This window comes from Oxyura jamaicensis, chromosome 2 (assembly GCF_011077185.1).
Source record: "Oxyura jamaicensis isolate SHBP4307 breed ruddy duck chromosome 2, BPBGC_Ojam_1.0, whole genome shotgun sequence".
Taxonomy (NCBI): Eukaryota; Metazoa; Chordata; class Aves; order Anseriformes; family Anatidae; genus Oxyura; species Oxyura jamaicensis.
This window is the reverse complement of record NC_048894.1, coordinates 66,148,984-66,168,807: the sequence shown is the minus strand read 5'-3', so window position 1 is coordinate 66,168,807 and position 19,824 is coordinate 66,148,984. Positions and strand designations below refer to the sequence as shown.

Below are 19,824 nucleotides of genomic sequence, written 5' to 3'. Positions count from 1 at the left end.
GGAAATGGCAAAAGGAAAGAAGATAAACATCTGTATGGACTTGAGATATGCATTTGGGGTTGTACATGCACACGGAGCCAACTGGAAAGAGGACTGTTGAACTCACAAGGGAAAAACATCAAACATGAAAGAGATAATGTGATTATTGGAAGTGGTTCAGCTCCCTGAAAAGGTAGCAATCATGCACATTAAGGCACACCAGAAAGTGAGCTCAGAATTGGAGGAAGGAAATGATCTGGCGGACAGAGAGGCAAAAGAAGCAGCAGAAGGTGGGGTAGCAACTGAAGGAGTCCTGACTCCAGATGGGCAGATTCCCCTTGAAGGCAACCCTGTATATAACAAAAAGGATAGAAAATTAATCAAAAGTCAAAAGGGAAAATATAACCAAGAGGGATGGGCTATTACCAAAGAAGGGAAGGGGAAGCTAGTCATCCCCTCCAATTTATTGTAGTCACTGGTAAAGAAAAAACACCAGAAAACATATTGGGGAATAGATGCTTTGTATAACTATCTAATTGGCAAAATTATTGCCAGGAACTTATATGCTACCATCACTCAAATAACTTAATGTGATCTTTGTCTCCAGACTAACCCCAAAATGCCCCCAAACCAAAACTGGGTCAAATTGGAAAAGGCCATGGGCCTGGGCAATGGTGGCAAATTGACTTTTCTAAACTTCCAAGAAAAGGGGGGTGTCGATATTTACTGGTGTTAACAGATACCTTTTCAGGATGGCCAGAGGTTTTCCCTAGTAGGACTGCCAAAGCCCGAGAGCTACCTAAGTCTCTTGTAGAGAAAACTTTGAAACCACAGTGGGAAGGACTATACCAGGTGCTCTTACTACCTTCACCGCAATTAAGATCAAGGAACAGAGTGCCTGGATTCACCATTCTCGAGTGAGGAAAGCTCCAGAAGCCCCCTGGAAAGTAACGCCGGGTGACGGTGAACTGAAACTGAAGCTTAGTCGAACAAAATGAGGACATTACAGTCAGGAGTATTTAGTAATGTAATTAGTAGAAATTTAGTTAACAGAATCATTTTATTTTTGTGGCTTATAGTTGTAACTGTGATTCAAGAATTGGAAGGTGCCTCTATGACAATAGAGAATGGTGAGTGGCCTTGGTCCGAAGCTGTAACAACAGAAGATAAGAGCATTAATGGAAAGTTAGAAGTTGTGGTTATTTGGTGAACATATGGTGACCATTTACATACATTATCAGAATGGCAAAAATTAGGGTAAGAGTGGACACATCAAAGAACCATAGGGGACAAAATTAAAATAGGGTGCCAAATGATTAATGGAACAACCCACAAGAAAGTAACAGGGATTTTAGTAAAACCGATTTCCAGAAGTGGCCAATAAGAAGGTTGTATCCACCCAGGTAAATTAGATTGTTGGTATAATCTTATATTAACACAGACTGTAGCAATTAGCTGTTTTTGGCTGGACGATATGGTCACAAAAGCAAGCACACCTCAGGGGCAAGACACAAAGAGACTTAATTGGAATGCTAGGAACAGGATTAGGAGTTTTAAATCGAATTGATTAAGAAATATTAATGAATAAGCTGGCCACAGCAACAAGTGATTTGACAAAACTAAAACAGCCCCTACAATCATCCTTATTGGCATTGGGAACAAGCCAATGGCAAGTTTCAAAGGTGTTACTGAGATGGGAAAAGGCTAAAGACCAAGACCACAGACTAATAATAGATGCACTTAGTATGGTTCAAGATAACGTATCTTTAGCTTTTAGTTGTATACAAGCAGTTATGGATGCAGGCAACAGCTGCCTTGATCATTAGGGAAGGATTTGTGAAAGCAACACAACTGATGCTCAGGATGTATGTCTTGACACTGAACAAGGTGTTTGCCACTTTGAAATTAATCCAAATACTAGTCAAAAGACTGTGCTTGTATATATTGGTCAAGAGTGTGTGTGTTTAAGAACTGCTCGTGCTTTTGTAGAGGTAGATAAGGAAAACGTAGCTCTCCCTAGCAAAAATCATTCTAACTTTTGTATTTGTAGCTTTGTTAGAATCATCGGATGTGATTTTCTGTATTTGGCACCAGTGGTATCCCACCAGTTGATCAAGTCCGACAACACAACATATATGAACCTCACCTTAGTGAAATAAACAGAGTTTTGCAGAGAATAAAACAAGACACAAATCACAACTGTGACACAAATCACCCTCTTCAGATGGTCACCAACTGCAACCGGGATTTTGAACACATTATGTCACCCAATTATTGTTTTATTGATATTAGTTGGTATAAGTTTAATATTTTTTTTTAATGCTTGTTTGGAATTGGAAATTGTTACAATGAATGGCGATATTAGCTTCCTTGACAAAAGTACAAGGCAAGGCATTGAGGGATACATATCAGAGAGCTTGGGAAGAAAAATTGTTATATTAAGTAAAAGAATTTACTAAGATTTTCCAGAAAAGGGGGGACTGAAACATGGGATTAGAAATTAGAGAGTGACTGGTTAAGAATAAATCTATGGACAACACTCATTGTTTAATATGTGCTACGTTTATGATGTACTGGGCCTATGCTGAGCCTAGGCCTCCTGATGAGCCCCTGAGGCTCCAAGAACCAGATCAATGTAACCTTATTGTTCGGACTGTGAGCAAGGGCTCAAAGATAAGGAGGACTGTTTACAAAGGATAAGATAAACATGCAAGGCCTCAAGATAACAGGAGCCCCTCGGACCCCAAGAACCGGACCAAACCAACCTTATGGCTCAGATTGTGACCAAGGGCTCAGGGAGCATGCGCAGGGAGACGAGGTGAAAAGTTCAACTCTGAGGAAGACGTCTTACTTCATCATGACGACCACCAGAGAATACTACGCAAGTGCAGAAGGACTGATAAGATAATTAACGTACAAAGCGGGGCTAGGCGGAGCTAGGAAATGAATATGTATAGGTGCGTTGCGAAACTTAATGCATATGTAATATTTTAGGGGATAAAAGAGAATGCATGCGAGCGAGTTGTTGTGCACGACTTTGGTGGGACTACCTCCCATGCTGCCCAGCGCTGAATAAACATACCTACTTTACAATCTTATTGTGGAGTCAGTTTTCGCAATTCAGAGGAATTATTAAGTCTACAGACAATGCTATTTATTGTTACAGCTACAGATGGCTACAACCTTTTATTTATACTTTTCTCATTTGCTAGTGTTCCTCACAGTCTCCGTCTATACCAAGGAAAACCAGACATGACATTTCAATGATGAAAAAGCGAGAACATAAAAACAGGTGGCAATTTTTTTCCCTTTGAGAAAAAGCAATGTCTTCAAAACCAATTTTAATCCATTGCAGATGACTTTCCAAACCCCCACGTGGCACCTCACTTTACACAATACCACCACAAAGCAGAGGGGACCAGCCACTTTGTGTCACTTCATCTAGTCAAGTCTGCCTGGAAAACAGGCCAAGCCACTCCCCGAAATTTAAATTCACTTCCAAAATTTTACTGCAATAAATGATACTTTTCATTACCCTAAATGATCCACAAATCTCACTCACATTAGGAAGCAGAAGACAAACAGTTCAAAGTAAGCAACTGGTTTCTAATCCCTCTACACTTGTTAGGTATGGGCTCATGCTGGAGCATTTGCTTGCAGCTTGGGAGCCTGGGGACTGCATTTTGCTACCCAGGCAATTTATTCACATCACCAGTAAAGCCCTATGGATGGTATCTGTGAACTAATCTGAATGAAAAGTCCCTCATCTCACCAACTATCTGTTTTTAATTTACTTAACATACAAATATGTTATCTGTTGGATGGTTTTTGTCCAGAAAGGAGTGAAGCTTAGAATGAAAACAGGAGAAGAGTTCTTAGCCAGTGCTTTATCCTCCTGTACCTGAGCTAAAGCTAACTGTAAGTCTATCAAAGAATGCATTTCCCTTATGTGAAGCTGGTACTGAAGCGTAGTGTACCTTAGACCTTTGCGTGAAACTAATGATTTGATTCAAAACACCATCTTTGTATCGGGATGTAATTATAATTATCTGTTTGTTGAGTTTCACCATAAAAGAGGAACAAAGGAGTGAGTCAACCCTTAATTAAAGATATAAAAACTCCTTTGTTTGTTGAAACCAGATGAGATGCCTTTATGGATAACTTTGCTCATTCATATTAGGGATAAATCTAGTGATAACGCTCTCTAAAGAGAAAACGTTTCCTGTAAAAATTCTACCCACTTCAAGTAATTGATGGAGGCTGCCTGGAGTTCCAGGTATTTTTAAATACTGGCAGTATAAAATGCATAGGTCATACATGTGAGAACGCACGCCATGGCTGTATGCCAATAGCATACAGTGTGGGACAAATTCCTGAGAATGAGAGCTGAGGAAATTAATCCAGTCTGTGCAGAACTGCCTTTAACATTATGTTCCAAAAAGAGTCCAGGCTAGCTCTTTCTCTGCCCTTTCCCTGGGAAAATTTAAGGAGGCTACAACCATTATTTCACTCTACTCAGTGCTTCGAGTCCTGTGGTGAGGCCAAATTGCACTTGAAAATCAAGATGCTAACAAAAAACTGCCTCTCCAGCACACCGATAAAGCAAAGAACATCACCATGTGAACAAATTCTTGCTTTAGGTTTTAAGCATTGTTTTAAAGGCAGGAATAGGAATTCACTTATTTTAGACATTTTAAAAGTTTTAATAAAATTTCAGTGTTGCAGTAATAAATGCACATGCATTGCAAGGGCATAGAAAATACCTGCAGACAGCATTACCACCTGAGCAGTTTTGAGTATTCAGTGAGAGCTCCACTGGAGAACAATTTAGAATCACACTGGGGTAAATGCTGATGGTGTTCCACAAGAAATATTCTACAATAAAGTCTGTTGGAGCGTAGGTTTTCCTGTGGCCACTTTCTGAGGTGAGAATTTAAAGGAAAGCTGAATCTCTGTGTTATAAAATCAATGAGTAGGTGCTGTTAAAAACTCCAGTAGGCTGGGGATGATTGCACATGACTTAACGTTGTGTTTATTCACTGCATATATATATATATATATATTTATATTTATATAGCATAGCATAAGTCCAAAGGGAAACAATTAGTATTCATCTACTGAGAAACAAAGCTGTGCTTGTTCATTTGCTCCCAAACTCTCAGAGGAGCAACCAAGAGCTAGGTATCAGCAAGAAATGAAAGGCACAGAAATGAGGCTTAAGTTCACTGAAGCAAAATCATGTTCTTGAGCATCTCCCCATCCCCTTAGCCCCCTTTAAATGCTCTCAGCACCTGCTTATTTTCTGATGGCTGTTAAGTGCAGAATCATCAAGAGGTATGTGCAGGCTTCATCACAAAGTAATCCCAGTTCCTGCTTCCTGTATCCCCTCCCTTTCTCACCCAGGAAATCTCCTAATGACTCTCTGTATTAAAGAGCCAGGTTCAGGAGGGAAATTTGCCTCTAGCTCAGCTTTCTGTCATGGTGTCAACGTGGGAGATGTTTGAACATTTGGGGTGAGGAAGAGGCTGACTGCTCCCCATTTTGTGTCCAAATGCTCCCACCATTTTGGTGTTGTCCTCAGGACAGAGCTTTAGAGTGATGGATCTGCCATGTAGACTAAGGCAACTCTGCCAGGGGTTCATCCTTCACTCCAGTATTTCCATGTACCTTGCTTGAGGCAGCTGTATGTGTTTTAGCTAGTCTCATAAGTCAGTGTAGTGGCTGTACTGGATCACATCCTTAAGTGTCTTACTCTCTATTTGAATTGCATTACTTCTGAACAGAGGATTTTGTATTTCACTGTGGAGCCATGCACTTACTATTTCAGTGCCTAACATATTCACTGGACACATTAACTTTAGTGTGCTTTCATTAAATAGAAAAGAGAGAAAAAAGCATGTTTGAGGTCACCACAACGTTTGAGGTCACCTATTAATCCTTCATTACTCAATTGATATCAGAGAGAAAACAAAGATAAATTCAACAACGTAGTTATCATCAATTGCACACAACGCTTACAGGAGCTCAGATAGAAAGGTAACATATGGGTAAGGCTACAAATGCTAATTTTAACATTTTTCAGCAAAGAACAGATCCTGATTCAAAATGTGGCTTTATTCTTATCTCACATTTGTTACCCTTAGTTATTTATCTGAAGATTGATTCTCACTTTTAGTAATTCTTAAGACATGCTACTTTGAAACTAAGTGAGGCATTTTTACTAAACCTGGTACTTTTTCTTTGGTAACTAGAAGAATGTAAGTATCTTAAATTTTAGACTATTCTATTAGAAAAAGGCAGATAATGCTTTTTATTTCTAAAGGGATTCCTTCCTGTTCATGATTTGAGATAAGCTAATTTGAATGGAAATTTCAATTATGTAAAAGACTAAAACTCAATATGCTTTAGTCAGTTAAATATAATTACATGCAATACTATGAATACCAAACATTTATTGAACTATATTTTGAAGTTAAAACTATTTGAATAAGGAATTGTTTCTGGCCATGTGCTCTTCAATATAGCTAAAAGCAGGAGAGGTTAACTCCTCTTTTTCTAGGTTTTGTTATTAGATTTTTAGTTTTCTTCATCCAGGTTTCAACTCCCAATTGATTTGTCAACTTCTAGTGGTCACTGTACTGAATTTAGTTTAGATACAGCAAAAAGTAAGAGTGCTGATGTATCATTGAATCGTAGAATGGCATGGGTTGGAAGGGACCTTAAAGATCACCCAGTTCCAACCCCCTGCCATGAGAAGGGACACCTCCCACCAAACCAGGTTGGTCAAAGCTCCATCCAGCCTGGCCTTGAACACTTCCTTGAATACTTGATGGGGGCATCCACAGTTTCTCTGAGCAGCCTGTTCCAGTGCAATTATAATCTACTACTGAAGCAAATTCCATGCACACAATTACTAAAGGTGATTTCACCTATTTCATCAACTGGGCTTTTATGACTGACAACAAATGCAGACCTTTTTTTAGGTGTAATTTACAAGAATTTTGTAAATAAATCTAATCTGCAATATACATTTTCATGTCAATATTCAGGTCATAAGCTGTAAATGCATTCTCGTAGAAAATATTCATGGCAAGGGGGCCAGTTGTATGTCTTTCTGAAGCCACCATTTTTTCAGTCTGCCTTCTCTCACTGGAGCAGAAAACTAAACTGTCAAACTTACATTTTAGTTTCTATTTTAGTAGGGGTCAGTTAATGTTTTTTCATTCTGCTTAAGATTTTTTGTCTTATAAACTGAGGGGAAAAAAAAAGTTTTCCACCTTTGTTTATAAAAGTGTTTTTGCTCAAGACTCTTTATCTCTTCATATCAATCAGCCAAGACTAATATGGATGACAGAAAGTAGGATGGAGATCCCCAAAGAGGGTCAAAAAATGAAATGACAAGCTGGAAAAGATGCAGGGTCATTTCCCTTTCATTTTCAGCAAAATACCTTGCTTTATGAGTCAGCATTTAAGACACAAATAGTTTGCCATTATAAAAATAGTAAGATGATGAAAGCCAGACATTTGCAGGATGTGTTTTGGTAACCCAGTTTAGCAAGGCAGGAACAAACAGGACTGATTTGTCTGAGATCACAAAGAAAGCACAAACCCTGGAGCCAAGCCCATGCTTGGATACCTAATCAAGCAACCAGAACACCAAGCCCTTGTGAGACAGAAGTAACCTTACAAGCAGCCACAAAATCTCATGTTTCAGGAGCTCAGCTTAAGAAATCCTTGTGTGCAGAGACCCACTCTCCTAGCCACAGCAACGAAACCCTTCTAGAAGCTCAGAAAGAAAGCAAAGGTAACTTGCCCCATGGCCTTCACCAGCCATTTAACACTATCAATATTCAGACAATGTGTCAAGATTTTTTTTTTAAATTTCAGAGAGAACGAGTGGATCAGAGTAGTTCAGAAAGTCCACCTCAGCTTGTACGCTGGGGCCTGGCTGCTCTGCATTAACGTGGAGACTCTGACTCTGGTTTTGCTTGTTTTCTGTTTATACTAGTGAAATTAATCTGAATTTTGCCAGCCATATTGCACTTTCCCACAAGTATAAATAAGATTTAAATATCTGGAAGAGTTCATGCTGGGTACAAGTATACATACATGGTTACATGGACAGCAGAACTTGGAGAACTCTCCAAGGTCATGTCTAAACATTTCACCCAAATACTTCACATAGCCATGATTTTGACCTTACATCTTTGAAACAGCAGCCATTTTTTAGAGGAGATAATAGAATCATAGCCCATCCCATGTTGGAAGGGACCCACAAGGATCACTGAGTCCAACTCCTGGTTCTACACAGGACCATCACAAAATCAAACCCTATGTCTGAAAGCATTGTCCAAACACTTCTTGATCTCAGACAGGCTCAGTGCATGACTGCTTCCCTGGAGAGCCTGTTCCACTGCCCAACTACCTTCTCAGTGCCCAACGTTTTGGAAAGCTAATTAGTTTATATGACAACAAATTACCTGAGATGTTCCCGCCTCCCCCCAAACTCCCAAATTTCAAGAGTGAAAAATTAAGATTTTGCAGGTGGTAATGGCACAGATGCTCTCACTTAGCAATTCTTTCCATGCAATTCTCAGAGATTATAATTCATTTTTTAAGAAGACTTTAAAGTCATCAGTTCTGATCAAAGTGACAGGTAAATTAAGCCTGGTCAAGGAAAGTAAGTGATAGTGTATTCCAGGCAAAGGCTGGGTCAGGCACGTACAGAATTGCCCACGTTAATGCCAGGCAGCTTGTCTGACTCTGAACAGCACGTACAGGGAGTAAGGTCCTGTACTGGAAGCAGAAGCATCTGGTGACATGAGGTCCACCCCTACAAATCAATATTGTTGTGCACCTAAAGCTCATCATGTACTCAATATTCCCAGATTTCTCCATCTCTAAAAAAGAAGGATTGATACATGCCCAGTGGGATATCATAAAGCTCCGCTGCTTAATGTTCATAAAACATTTTGACAATCCCAAGTGAAAGCTGCTCCATAATTACAGAGAGTTGCATCTACCTCCTTGGTGCTGCTGCACTTTCAAATCCACCCTTTTATTGACTGGTATTTCCTGCATCCTCCCTTGCAGCCAAAGCAGTGAGCAAACAGAAATGACACAATGAACTTCCAAACTTCCCTCCCACTCACCTCTCCTCCATCTGTTGGAGAGAGAGATTTTATTTGCTGCAGAAGTGCTGTCTGGCTAAAAATGTGAGCGCTTTTTACAGCATGATCCCACTCTCTCCTCCACGCACACCCACTGCCCAAGTGCTTCATTTTGGAGCATGACATCACTTCTTAGTGAACACCCTGTGTAAGAAGAGACTTCTATAGACATTCAGTTAGGTGCTGACTTAAAAGCTGCTTTAACATCCCACATGGCATTCACTGCCAATCATCTCCACCTTGCCTCTTGGGAATGGAAAAAAACAGAGTATATCTGACAATAAAGACTATTTTGCTTTCTATTTTCCCTGTCACAAACAGTCCAATTCAGTCATATACCTCACTATTTCTAAATAGTGAGGCTTAATCCTCAGTCTCGTCTTTGGGCACGTGGGGACAGACTGCTCCTCAGCCATTAAGATTTCTTTCTTGAAGAGCACCCAGCCTTCCTGGACTCCTCTGCCCTTCAGAACCACCTCCCAAGGGACTCTGCTAACCAGTGTCCTGAACGGCTCAAAGTCTAAGACTCTGGAAGTCCAAGACAGCGGTTTTACTGGTCCCATTCCTGACTTCGCCAAGAATAGAGAACTCTACCATTTTGTGGTCACTCTGCCCAAGGCAGCTCCCAACCACCACATCTCCCACCAGTCCTTCGCTGTTAGTAAACAGAAGGTCTAGCAGGGCACCTCCCCTGGTAGGCTCACTAACCAGCTGTGTCAGGAAGCTATCTTCCACACTCTCCAGAAACCTCCTAGACTGCTTTCTCTGGGTTGTGTTGTGCTTCCAGGATATGCCTGGGAAGTTGAAGTCCCCCACAAGAACAAGCGCTGATGATTTTGCAGCTTCTGCCAGCTGCCTGTAGAACTCCTCATCTGTCCCCTCCTCCTGGTTTGGTGGTCTATAACAGACCCCCACCAGGATGTCTGCCTTGTTGGCCTTCCTGCTGATCCTAACCCATAGCGACTCAACCTTAACATTCCCAACCTCAAGTTCCACAACATCAAAACACTCTCTAATATGGAGAGCCACACCACTACCCCTTCTGTGCTACCTGTCCCTTCTGAAGAGCTTATAGCCAGACATTGCAGCACTCTAGTAATGACAGTGGTCTTACCACGTTTCTGTGATGGCAACCAAGTCATAGCCTGCCTGCTGCACTATGGCTTCCAGCTCCTCTTGTTTGTTACCCGTGCTGCATGCATTAGTGTAGATGCACTTCAGCTGGGCCATTGCCTTCTCCCCCAGCCTTGCCATTGTTCCCCCGGTACATCTCAAACTAGCTTTATTTCAGCCCCATTCTCCTTCTTACCTAGTTTAAAGCCCTCTCAATGAGCCCTGCCAGCTCCTGGGCTAGTATCTGTTTTCCCCTTGTAAACAGTTGGGACCTGTCTGTGGCCAGGTGCCGAGTTAAGTGCCCCATGGTCACAAAAAAAAAAAAAAAAAAAAAAAAATCCTGTGTTGGCACCAGCCTTTGAGCCACATGTTTATCAGGTGGGCTTTCCGTGTCCTCTCTGCACCCCTCCCTGCCACTGTAGGGATGGACGAAACCACCACCTGTACTCCCGCTCCATCCACTAACCGTCCCAGTCCCCTATAGTCCCATTTTATAGCCTTCAGGCTTCTCTCTTCAGTATTATCACTGCCAGCCTGGACTATCAATAGTGGATAGTAGTCAGAGGGGCAAACCAGGTTAGGAAGCTTTCTGGCAACATCCCTGACCCTGGCCTCAGGGAGGCAGCAGACTTCCCTATGGGTTGTGTCAGGCTGACAAATAGGGCCCTCTGTTCCCTTGAGAAGGGAGTCGCCTACAATGATTACCCTTCTCTCTTTCTTGGTGGAGCCAGTCATGAGGCGTGGAATGGACTTCCTTGCCCTAGGCATCCGCCTGGGTAAACTGTCTACCACATCCTCACCCACTGGTCTCTCAAGCTCCAGGGCCTCAAACCTGTTGTATAAGGGCACCTGGGAAGGTGGGGCCGGTGGGGGGGGGTGAGGGGGGCATTGCCTGCAACATCGAGCAGGGACCTGTCTCCATTCCTCCTTAACTCCTAGGTCCCCTCCCTCTGTCCAACAGTGACAGGGCAGGGGATCCACCCCCATTGTGAGGGTCTCATCCCGGTGCCTCTCCTTCAGGCCTTACAGGGAGTTGCTCCACAGGTCTATCTCCCTCTCACTCTTTTTGATGGCCCTCAACCTCTCCACCTCCTCCTTGAGCTCTGCCACCAGGCAGACCAAGTCATCCACCTGCTCGCACCTCACACACACAGTATCTCTGCCTCCCTCAGATGGCAACAACAGGCTCTGGCACCCCCTGCATCCAGAGACCTGAACTGCCACATTTTTGAGCAGGCAGTCAGTCTGGGTGGCCACAGACTTTCTAGAGAGAGTTCTCTGCCTTGCTTGGACCATCGCGGCCTAGCTAGTGGTAGACAGCCATTAGATAAATTGTTCTTATGGGCAGGGGGGAATGCTCTGCCCTCCCTGCTCGCCCTGAAAAAAAAAAAAAAAACAACAAAAAATCAAACAAACAAACAAACACCTCACAGTTCTAAAAACTGATGGAGTTGCATACACAATATTAATACCCACACTTACTGGACCCTAAAGTGGGAGTCACCAAGGCTATATGGCCTGTGAAACAGCACTCCTTGCCTTGAACGTAATGTCACTTCAGGCTCAACCCTGTGAAGGAGCAAATTCACTGGGGGAAGGGAGGGGACTTTAGAAGAAAATGGGTGAGATTAGCAATTGGCCAATGTTCTTTTAGGCAACTCCACATGCAAGGGCTCCTTTCTTTTTGGGGATCCTGCCCAAGACTACTGGAAATGTAAAATTCCTGAGAAAAAGGCTGGGTAGTGCATGTAAAGTGCCCCAAACTATACAGATACTCACTGAGTGGGACATCACTAATAATATTGGAATATTTCAAAGCTCAGCATTATTTAAGCTGACAAGGCAAGTTAGTAGCAGGTCTCCTTAAAATGTTATGTTCTAACCTGTCTATTTCTAGGGAAGCAGCCAACTTTTAAACATTAAAAATAATAAAAAGAAAAATAAATAAAAACCTTCATCACGTAATTTCATAAAGCATTTCTAGCACAGGACAAGCAAATGCTACAATGACTAATTCACAGAGAGGAACACAGCACTGAACTAGAATGACATAGCTTCACAGAGAAGCTGAATTCACCCTTTCACAAAAGGGAATTACAAGGATTTACTTCTACGAGATCTAATGAGATGTGTCTGAAATATTTACGTTATTTAAATCACTAACAATTGTACCTTTACTTAAACCATGAAACTCTGTGCAGACTAATACTAAGATGTTCCTTCCATAGATCATTTAGACTTGGTCTTTTACCAAATTCATTCCAAAATAGTTTCCACGGATACAGCAGCACAGAATGATCTTAACAGACTTCAAAGATGCTACAAATGATCCTCTCGCAACAAGACAGAATCAACATAGCAAAGACGACATGCACGGACATCCCCTATGCACATACACATAATAGCACATTCAGAGGACAGGCTAAAACCAGTGTCAGAAGTTCACAGGCCAGAAACTGAAATAAATGGTCTCATTTTCACAGAGTACTTGTTTGTAATGCCTATTAATCTGAAAATTCAACTCTGACTGGTGTTTGACTTAAAGTATCTGTCTTGAAGTGTTTCACATGGACTTTGAATATTTGTATGCTCACAAATCTTGGTCTAAAAACATAGTTACAAAAACCACAAAATGAAACATGCAAACTCTCCCACTACCTGGGCAAGCCAGGAGGAATTCCCACCCCACACTAACCTCCCTTTTATAAAATACACACTTTTTTTCCTCCTCCTTTTTTACATGCAGACCACCAGTACTCAGTGATACTTGCTGAATTTTAAGTTACAACCTACTTCTTCCAGAAGTAAAGTTCCAGATATCTGTATTTTTTCTTCACATGTGTTAGGGAAGACACGCAGAACAGATGACATCAACTACACCAAGATAAACAAGTTAAGGGTATGGGTGTGCCTTGTGCTTTGCCAATACATTTCTGCATTATATGTCAGCTGAAAGCCTGAATGATAGAGTTGGCATGATCTAATACCCAGCAAGACCTAGATACCCTTTAGTAAGTGTGGGTGTGAAGGTTTCCCATGAAAACTGAATGCTTCAAGAATCAAGGCAGAAGCTCAGCAGCAATGGCTGTGGTCCCCTTCTCTGTAAGGAGGAGGGCATTCATAATCAGTTTTAAGCAAATAACTTCACAGGGACTGCTAGCAGGTAAACCTTTAATTTTATTTACGCTGTGATAAGACAATTTTCTCCTTCCCACATTCTCAAAGAGCATCAAGGCAAAAGATTTCCCTTTGGGAATTAAAGCAAATACTTAAAACATAGCAATTGTTTAAATGTCTTGCTGAGTTCGAGTTCATAACAACTAATTATTAGGGAGGTGTTTTGGAATAAAACTGTGCAATATTACATAGCAATACTTTTAAAAGGAATACAGGAAAAAGGGGTCAATGGCCATCACTTCCCACACATCCCACTGTATTAATATAAGGTTCAAACAAGAGATTTTATTTCTTTTTGAGGCCCTTGGAATTTAGAGAATTATCATATTTTAGACCCTGCCACCATCTTCCCACTACTGTAAATTGTTCTTCCTTCTTTCTCATTTAGATGTCACTTTGTATCACCAGGGAGAGAGATTTTAAGTCAGTTTCCATGCTTCTGAAGCCTTCTCTAAATTCTTTTCAGCTCAACAAGGTTTAGACAGGCAGAGGTGGGTGGATCAGCTTGACAGCCTGCATCCACTACTCAGTTTCAAGGGTTTCAGTGCAACACACATCTTGCATGTACCACAGCACCTGTCATAGCTCTCAAGTCCCTTGAGTCAAAGGCATTAGCTGGTGCCAGAACACTGTAGTTTCTGCTAGGGGTGAGAAGGATTTTTAAATAAATGAAAAACCAATGGTATATCTGGGCAATGTCCTTTTTGCTAATTAAATGCTCAAAAAGTATTAAAGCACACAGATTGTTATTACCTGGAGAGACTGCCATGGAAAAGAAAGGTTTGTGTTTATTTAGGCATAATATCACCAGAGAGGCGACTAACAGCACTGATAATAGACTGGAAATCTAAATGGATTTCTCATCTCTGCTTGAATATTGCTCAAACCTTTCCTAATATAGCTCTAAAACTGTGAGCTGGAAATTTAAAATTGCCATTAATTTTGGATGGCAGTGTTTTCTGTCAAACCATGCCAAGGATCACAGGTCTGTGCACCAAGGAAATGTGAATTAGTCAAATACTCTATGAATGGAGAAGGCAAGCAGAATCACAAAATCACAGAATTATCCAGGTTGGAAGAAACCTCCAAGATCATCTAGTCCAACCTCTGACCTAACACTTAAGTCCTCCACTAAACCATAGTGCTAAGCTCTACATCTAAAGGTCTTTTATGCTGTGGGAAACTGTGTCAAAAGCCTTACTGAAGTCAAAGTAGACCACATCCACAGCCTTTCCCTCACCCACTAAGCGTGTCACTTTGTCATAGGAGATCAGTTTTGTCAAGCAGGACCTGCCCTTCATAAACCCATGCTGACTGGGCCTGATCACCTGGTTGCCCTGCAAGTGCCACGTGATGACACTCAAGATAATCTGCTCCATGAGCTTCCCTAGCACTGAGGTCAAACTAACAGGCCTATGGTTTCCTGGGTCTACCTTCCAGCCCTTCTTGCAGATGGGTGTCACATTTGCTAGCTGCCAGTTGACTGGGACCTCCCCTGATAGCCAGGACTGATGATAAATGATGGAAAGCATCTTGGCCAGCTCCTCCGCCAGTTCTCGCAGTACTCTTGGGGGGATCCCATCTGGCCCCATCGACTTGTGTACATCCAAATGCTGTAGCCAGTCACCAACCATTTTCTCATGGATTGTGGGGGCCACATTCTGCTCCTCATCCCCTTCCACCAGCTCAGGGTACTGGGCGTCCAGAGAACAACTGGTTTTGCTGCTATAGACTGAGGCAAAGAAGGCGTTAAGCACCTCAGCTTTTTCCTCATCTCTAGTTACTAAGTTTCTCCCCACATCCAGTAAAGGGTGAAGATTCTCCTTAGTCCTCCTTTTTGTACTGATACATTTATGAAAACATTTTCTGTTGTCTTTAACAGCAGTAGCCAGATTGAGCTCCAGATAGCTCCAGATGAGCTTTGGCCTTTCTGATTTTGTTCCTGCACCGCCTCGCAACATCCTTGTAGTCCCCCCTGAGTGGCCCACCTTCTTTTCCAAAGATCATAAGCCCTCTTTTTTCTCCTAAGCTTGAGCCACAACTCTCTGTTCAGCCAGGCCGATCTTCTTCTGCGCCGGCTCATCTTTGGGCACGTGGGGACAGACTGCTCCTCAGCCATTAAGATTTTTCTTGAAGAGCACCCAGCCTTCCTGGACTCCTCTGCCCTTCAGAACCACCTACCAAGGGACTCTGCCAACCAGTGTCCTGAACGGCTCAAAGTCCGCCCACTGGAAGTCCAAGACAGCAGTTTTACTGATCCCCTTCCTGACTTCACTGAGTATAGAGAACTCTACCATTTCGTGGTCACTCTGCCCAAGACAGCACCTGACCAGCACGTCTCCCACCAGTCCTTCTCTGTTAGTGAACAGAAGGTCTAGCAGGGCACCTCCCCTGGTAGGCTCGCCAACCAGCTGCATCAGGAAGCTATCTTCCACGCTCTCCAGAAGCCTCCTGGACTGCTTTCTCTGGGTTGTGTTGTGCTTCCAGAATATGTCTGGGAAGTTGAAGTCCCCCACGAGAACAAGCGCTGATGATTTCGCAGCTTCTGCCAGCTGCCTGTAGAACTCCTCATCTGTCCCCTCCTCCTGGTTTGGTGGTCTATAACAGACCCCCACCAGGATGTCTGCCTTGTTGGCCTTCCTGCTGATCCTAACCCATAGCAACTCCACCTTGTCATTCCCAGCCTCAAGTTCGATGACATCAAAACACTCTCTAATATAGAGAGCCACTCCACCACCCCTTCCGTGTTGCCTGTCCCTTCTGAAGAGCCTATATCGAGACATTGCAGCACTGCAGTCATGAGTGGTCCCACCACATTTCAGTGATGGCAACCAAGTCATAGCTAGCCTGCTGCATTATGGCTTCCAGCCCCTTCTGTTTGTTGCCCATGCTGTACATCTATGTACAGGTACATCTATGCCCATTAGCATAGATGTACCTTAGATGCAACTGATGCAATATAATTTGTTCTTCTTCCTTGCGGTTTTTACAATAATACTTAAAGTTTTATTTTTTTCCCCATAAAGAAAAACATCTTTAAACTGTGGACAACAGGGAGTTTTAAATTGTAATTGTCCTTAAAACTTTTAGGTAACATTTATTGTCACAAATGAGTAAATAGTCAAGTGAAGAAGCTACTCAGAAAAGTTTCTAGGAGTAATTTCAAATGCAAAATACATATTATAGAAAATATAACCAATTAAGGCACATTAATGCTCTAACTTTTCTAATCCTGGATTTCTAAGCAATGCCAAGTGACTAGCACTGCATTTTATCAGTGTATATTTTGAAACTGTTTTCTAGGTGCTTAGTTGTCCCACTTCCAAAACATTGAGCATACTAACAAGTTACTAAGCTTTTGGCAAAAAGGTAATTATTAAAACAGTATGTGTACAAAGCAGTTCCCTTTTCAAGGCAATATATTTCAACAATTAAATAATACACTAGCTAAAGGAGACTGAAGTATGCTGGAGATACTGAAATCCCAGAAGTAAAATAGTGTCAGTATGTACTGGTACTGTGGCCTAACTTGTAACCCTGCTCATGTAGCCAGTCACCTATGGCTTTCATAAAAGCATTCAAAATAAGATGAAAATCATGTTAGTTTAAACATCTCACAAATTTTATAAAGTGTTATTATACATTACAAAAAGGCTTTTAAAGTTTATAAAACACAATGTATAATACTCCTTAAAGAAAGATTATCTATATTTCAATCTGTACAGGTAACAGCTTGTATCAAAACTCAAATAGAAGACAGTCCATAATTTTCATACCTATCTAATTATATGTATGTACATTGTCAAAAAAGTGTGTTTAGAAATGACTATTCTTGTCTATAAAAATATAAAAAAAGGGATACTCCAAGTACCTCCCCTAATAACTCAAAAGTTTCTGACTCAGGAGAGAGTAGGTTGGTAATCTAAAAACACTAATTAAAACCTCTTAAAATCAGAAAAACTGTATTCTTATTTTTTTGAGTATTCCAGCTCAGAACGATAAGGTAAATCAACAGGGAAAAAGAAAATGAAGACCAGGTAGAAAGATATCCCTGAGATAAGGCATAAACACAATTACTCTTCCTACTTGCTTGTTTCTTTGGCTATTGATTACTTTCAGATACCACATAGTTTAAAAGGAAGTTTGTCCCATCATAGGTTTTATCAATTACACCATCACAAGACTGGTAATTATTCTGACACAATACAAGTGATGAAAAACAATAGCATAAGTTATTTTTTCTATACCCTTTTCCCATTTCTTACCCCATCCCTTTATTCTTAACGAATTGTAGAATTTTATTCTAAGGTTAGACTACTAGAGGATAGAAGAGCTACCTGCACATTATTTCTAATTACAATTTCCCATATCTTCCTTTTTTTCTTGACTTTTTTTTCCAGGCAAGTTCTTCAAAAGCCATGCTTTCATCTTCTACTTCGTCTTCCAAGTCTCCATCATGTACAAAGTCTGTATAAAAAAATGAACAAGAAATTAATGTGAAATGGAAAAATCCAACATATTTTTCTCTTAACAGTATAAGAAGCAGAAGCTATTGCACTAGAATTTTATATCAACATATCTTCATATGTGTATAATCATGTTTAAGAAGCATTAGGTGTATCATTAATTAGCATACTTAGGAACACTGCTAGAAAGGAGTGACTGCTAAGCCCCTTGCTGCATTACACTGCCCTTGTTACATTGAACATCTGTTTCTATTGTCATGGCTTTTTTTTTAAAAAAAAAAATCTTCCTCTCTCAAGGTTCAGTTTCAGTAGACAATACATTTGCTTACTGACTTCAGAAGAGGGAAAGAGTATACAGTTATTTGTAAGATTGTGAGAGCACTCCCAAGGAAGATGTAGTTAAGACTGCATGGAATAGGAAGGTGTTAACACTATGTAATTTTTGCAATTCTATACCACTTAAATATGTGCTAAACCTTAAACATACTGGAGGGCAAAATGAAGTTTTAAACTTGTTCTCAAAGGATGTAATTGATTGTATCGAAGTATGTTGCTTTGTTTTACACCACAAGTGAAATGACTATGAAAACAAAAGAAATCGAACAGCATGTAGTTTTGTTTTTTTCTCCTCCACATAAATCTTCTAAAGCAAGTTAGTTATATTAGGAAGCCGATTTTCAATGCTAACTGCCAATAAACGCACTCTTGCAGCACAGTTGGGGAACAGCACTAACTTACTAGGGAAGATGAAGATAGCTTCTCTTCTGTTCCCTGGCCAAGTTTCAATCCTGAAGACTGCACCTGAACCATAGTTACATGTATATCTGTATGCACACGCACACTTGGTGCACACACAGATTCACTGTGTGCCAGGACAGGGGGCTTGCTCTATTTGGGCCCCCCTGCAGCCAGAGGTAAGTCTCCTACTCTTTTATGAAGAGCTGCTGAGGGAAGACCAGATAACTCATGTCTTTGCAGAGTTCACCTGTGGAGTTTCTTGTTGCCTAGAGGGTAAGTGAACATCCACAACACTGCTGACCTGGAGATTAAAGTGATACTAAGAGACCATTACCAAACAGTGACTTTTCTAGGGGGCACAAAAGTCTGTGTAATTTGAAAACATACCTTCCTCCTTCATCCTATGCAAGTCCATTTTCTTCAGCCATTTATGAGCCTCATCAATTACATCAAATAATTTGTTGGCATGTTTGGTTATTATTTCTTCAGCTGAAATGAAGCAAAGTTAGCATTCTCTAAGAACACTAGCTGTGAGATTGACAGCCAAACATGGTGACACAGATGTGCATGATGCTGATGCAAAGCTAGAAGTCCCAGTCTCCAGTGATTTCAAGTACAGAAAAAGTTCACTGCCATGCATGAAGATGCTGTATGTATTACTCCCCAAAATAATCAACATTACTAGCACTATAAGGATGGAGAGATGAGCTTCTCCTGTTGTCCCTTTTAAATTATACCTGAAAATCTTGGACACATTCTGGTTTATCTGTTTCGGGGAATTAAAATTCCTGGCTTTTGTTATCCCTCTGAAATTCCACGTCAAAGAACAACAAGGACGCAAGATGTTGCGGTCCTTTTTCAAACAGTACCATTAAGGACATGAAAAGTGCTCTTTATAAAGTGAGAGAAAACTAGACTCAATGGCAAATAGTGGCAAATCATTTCTGTAAATATACTTCCACTGAGTGAAAAAACAAGGCAACATTCAAAGAATTGTCAAATGAAATCAACTATTACCTAATTCAATCTACTACATCCATTATACCAGTGAACTGTCATGGTTCACTGAGCAGAAACCTAACTAAGTAATAAGAAAACATTGTTCATATAAAACCCTGACCATTAGGAGTGAAGAGAAAGCTTGCACATTAACGGGAAGACCACAACCTAACAGTCAGTTA

At 41.1% G+C, this 19,824-nt stretch overlaps 1 protein-coding gene and 1 long non-coding RNA gene across 2 annotated transcripts in view; one reads left to right on the top strand and one right to left on the bottom strand.

Annotated features, from left to right (window-relative positions):
* The first annotated feature begins 875 nt into the window (after positions 1–875).
* On the top strand, positions 876–13,507 carry LOC118162501. Its single transcript, XR_004748484.1, has 3 exons — positions 876–1,006; positions 1,392–1,398; positions 13,497–13,507. It is a non-coding gene; the product is annotated as an uncharacterized LOC118162501 (long non-coding RNA).
* Positions 13,508–17,039: 3,532 nt separating this feature from the next.
* Positions 17,040–19,824, bottom strand: part of TRANK1 (tetratricopeptide repeat and ankyrin repeat containing 1) — a 43,857-nt gene continuing 41,072 nt past the window's right edge. Inside the window, exons 23-24 of the mRNA XM_035318656.1 lie at positions 19,036–19,132; positions 17,040–17,908 (exon numbers count right to left, since the gene is read on the bottom strand). Coding sequence (XP_035174547.1) covers positions 17,794–17,908; positions 19,036–19,132 — 212 coding nt within the window. The 3' untranslated portion in view covers positions 17,040–17,793. The remainder of the gene's footprint in view (positions 17,909–19,035; positions 19,133–19,824) is intronic.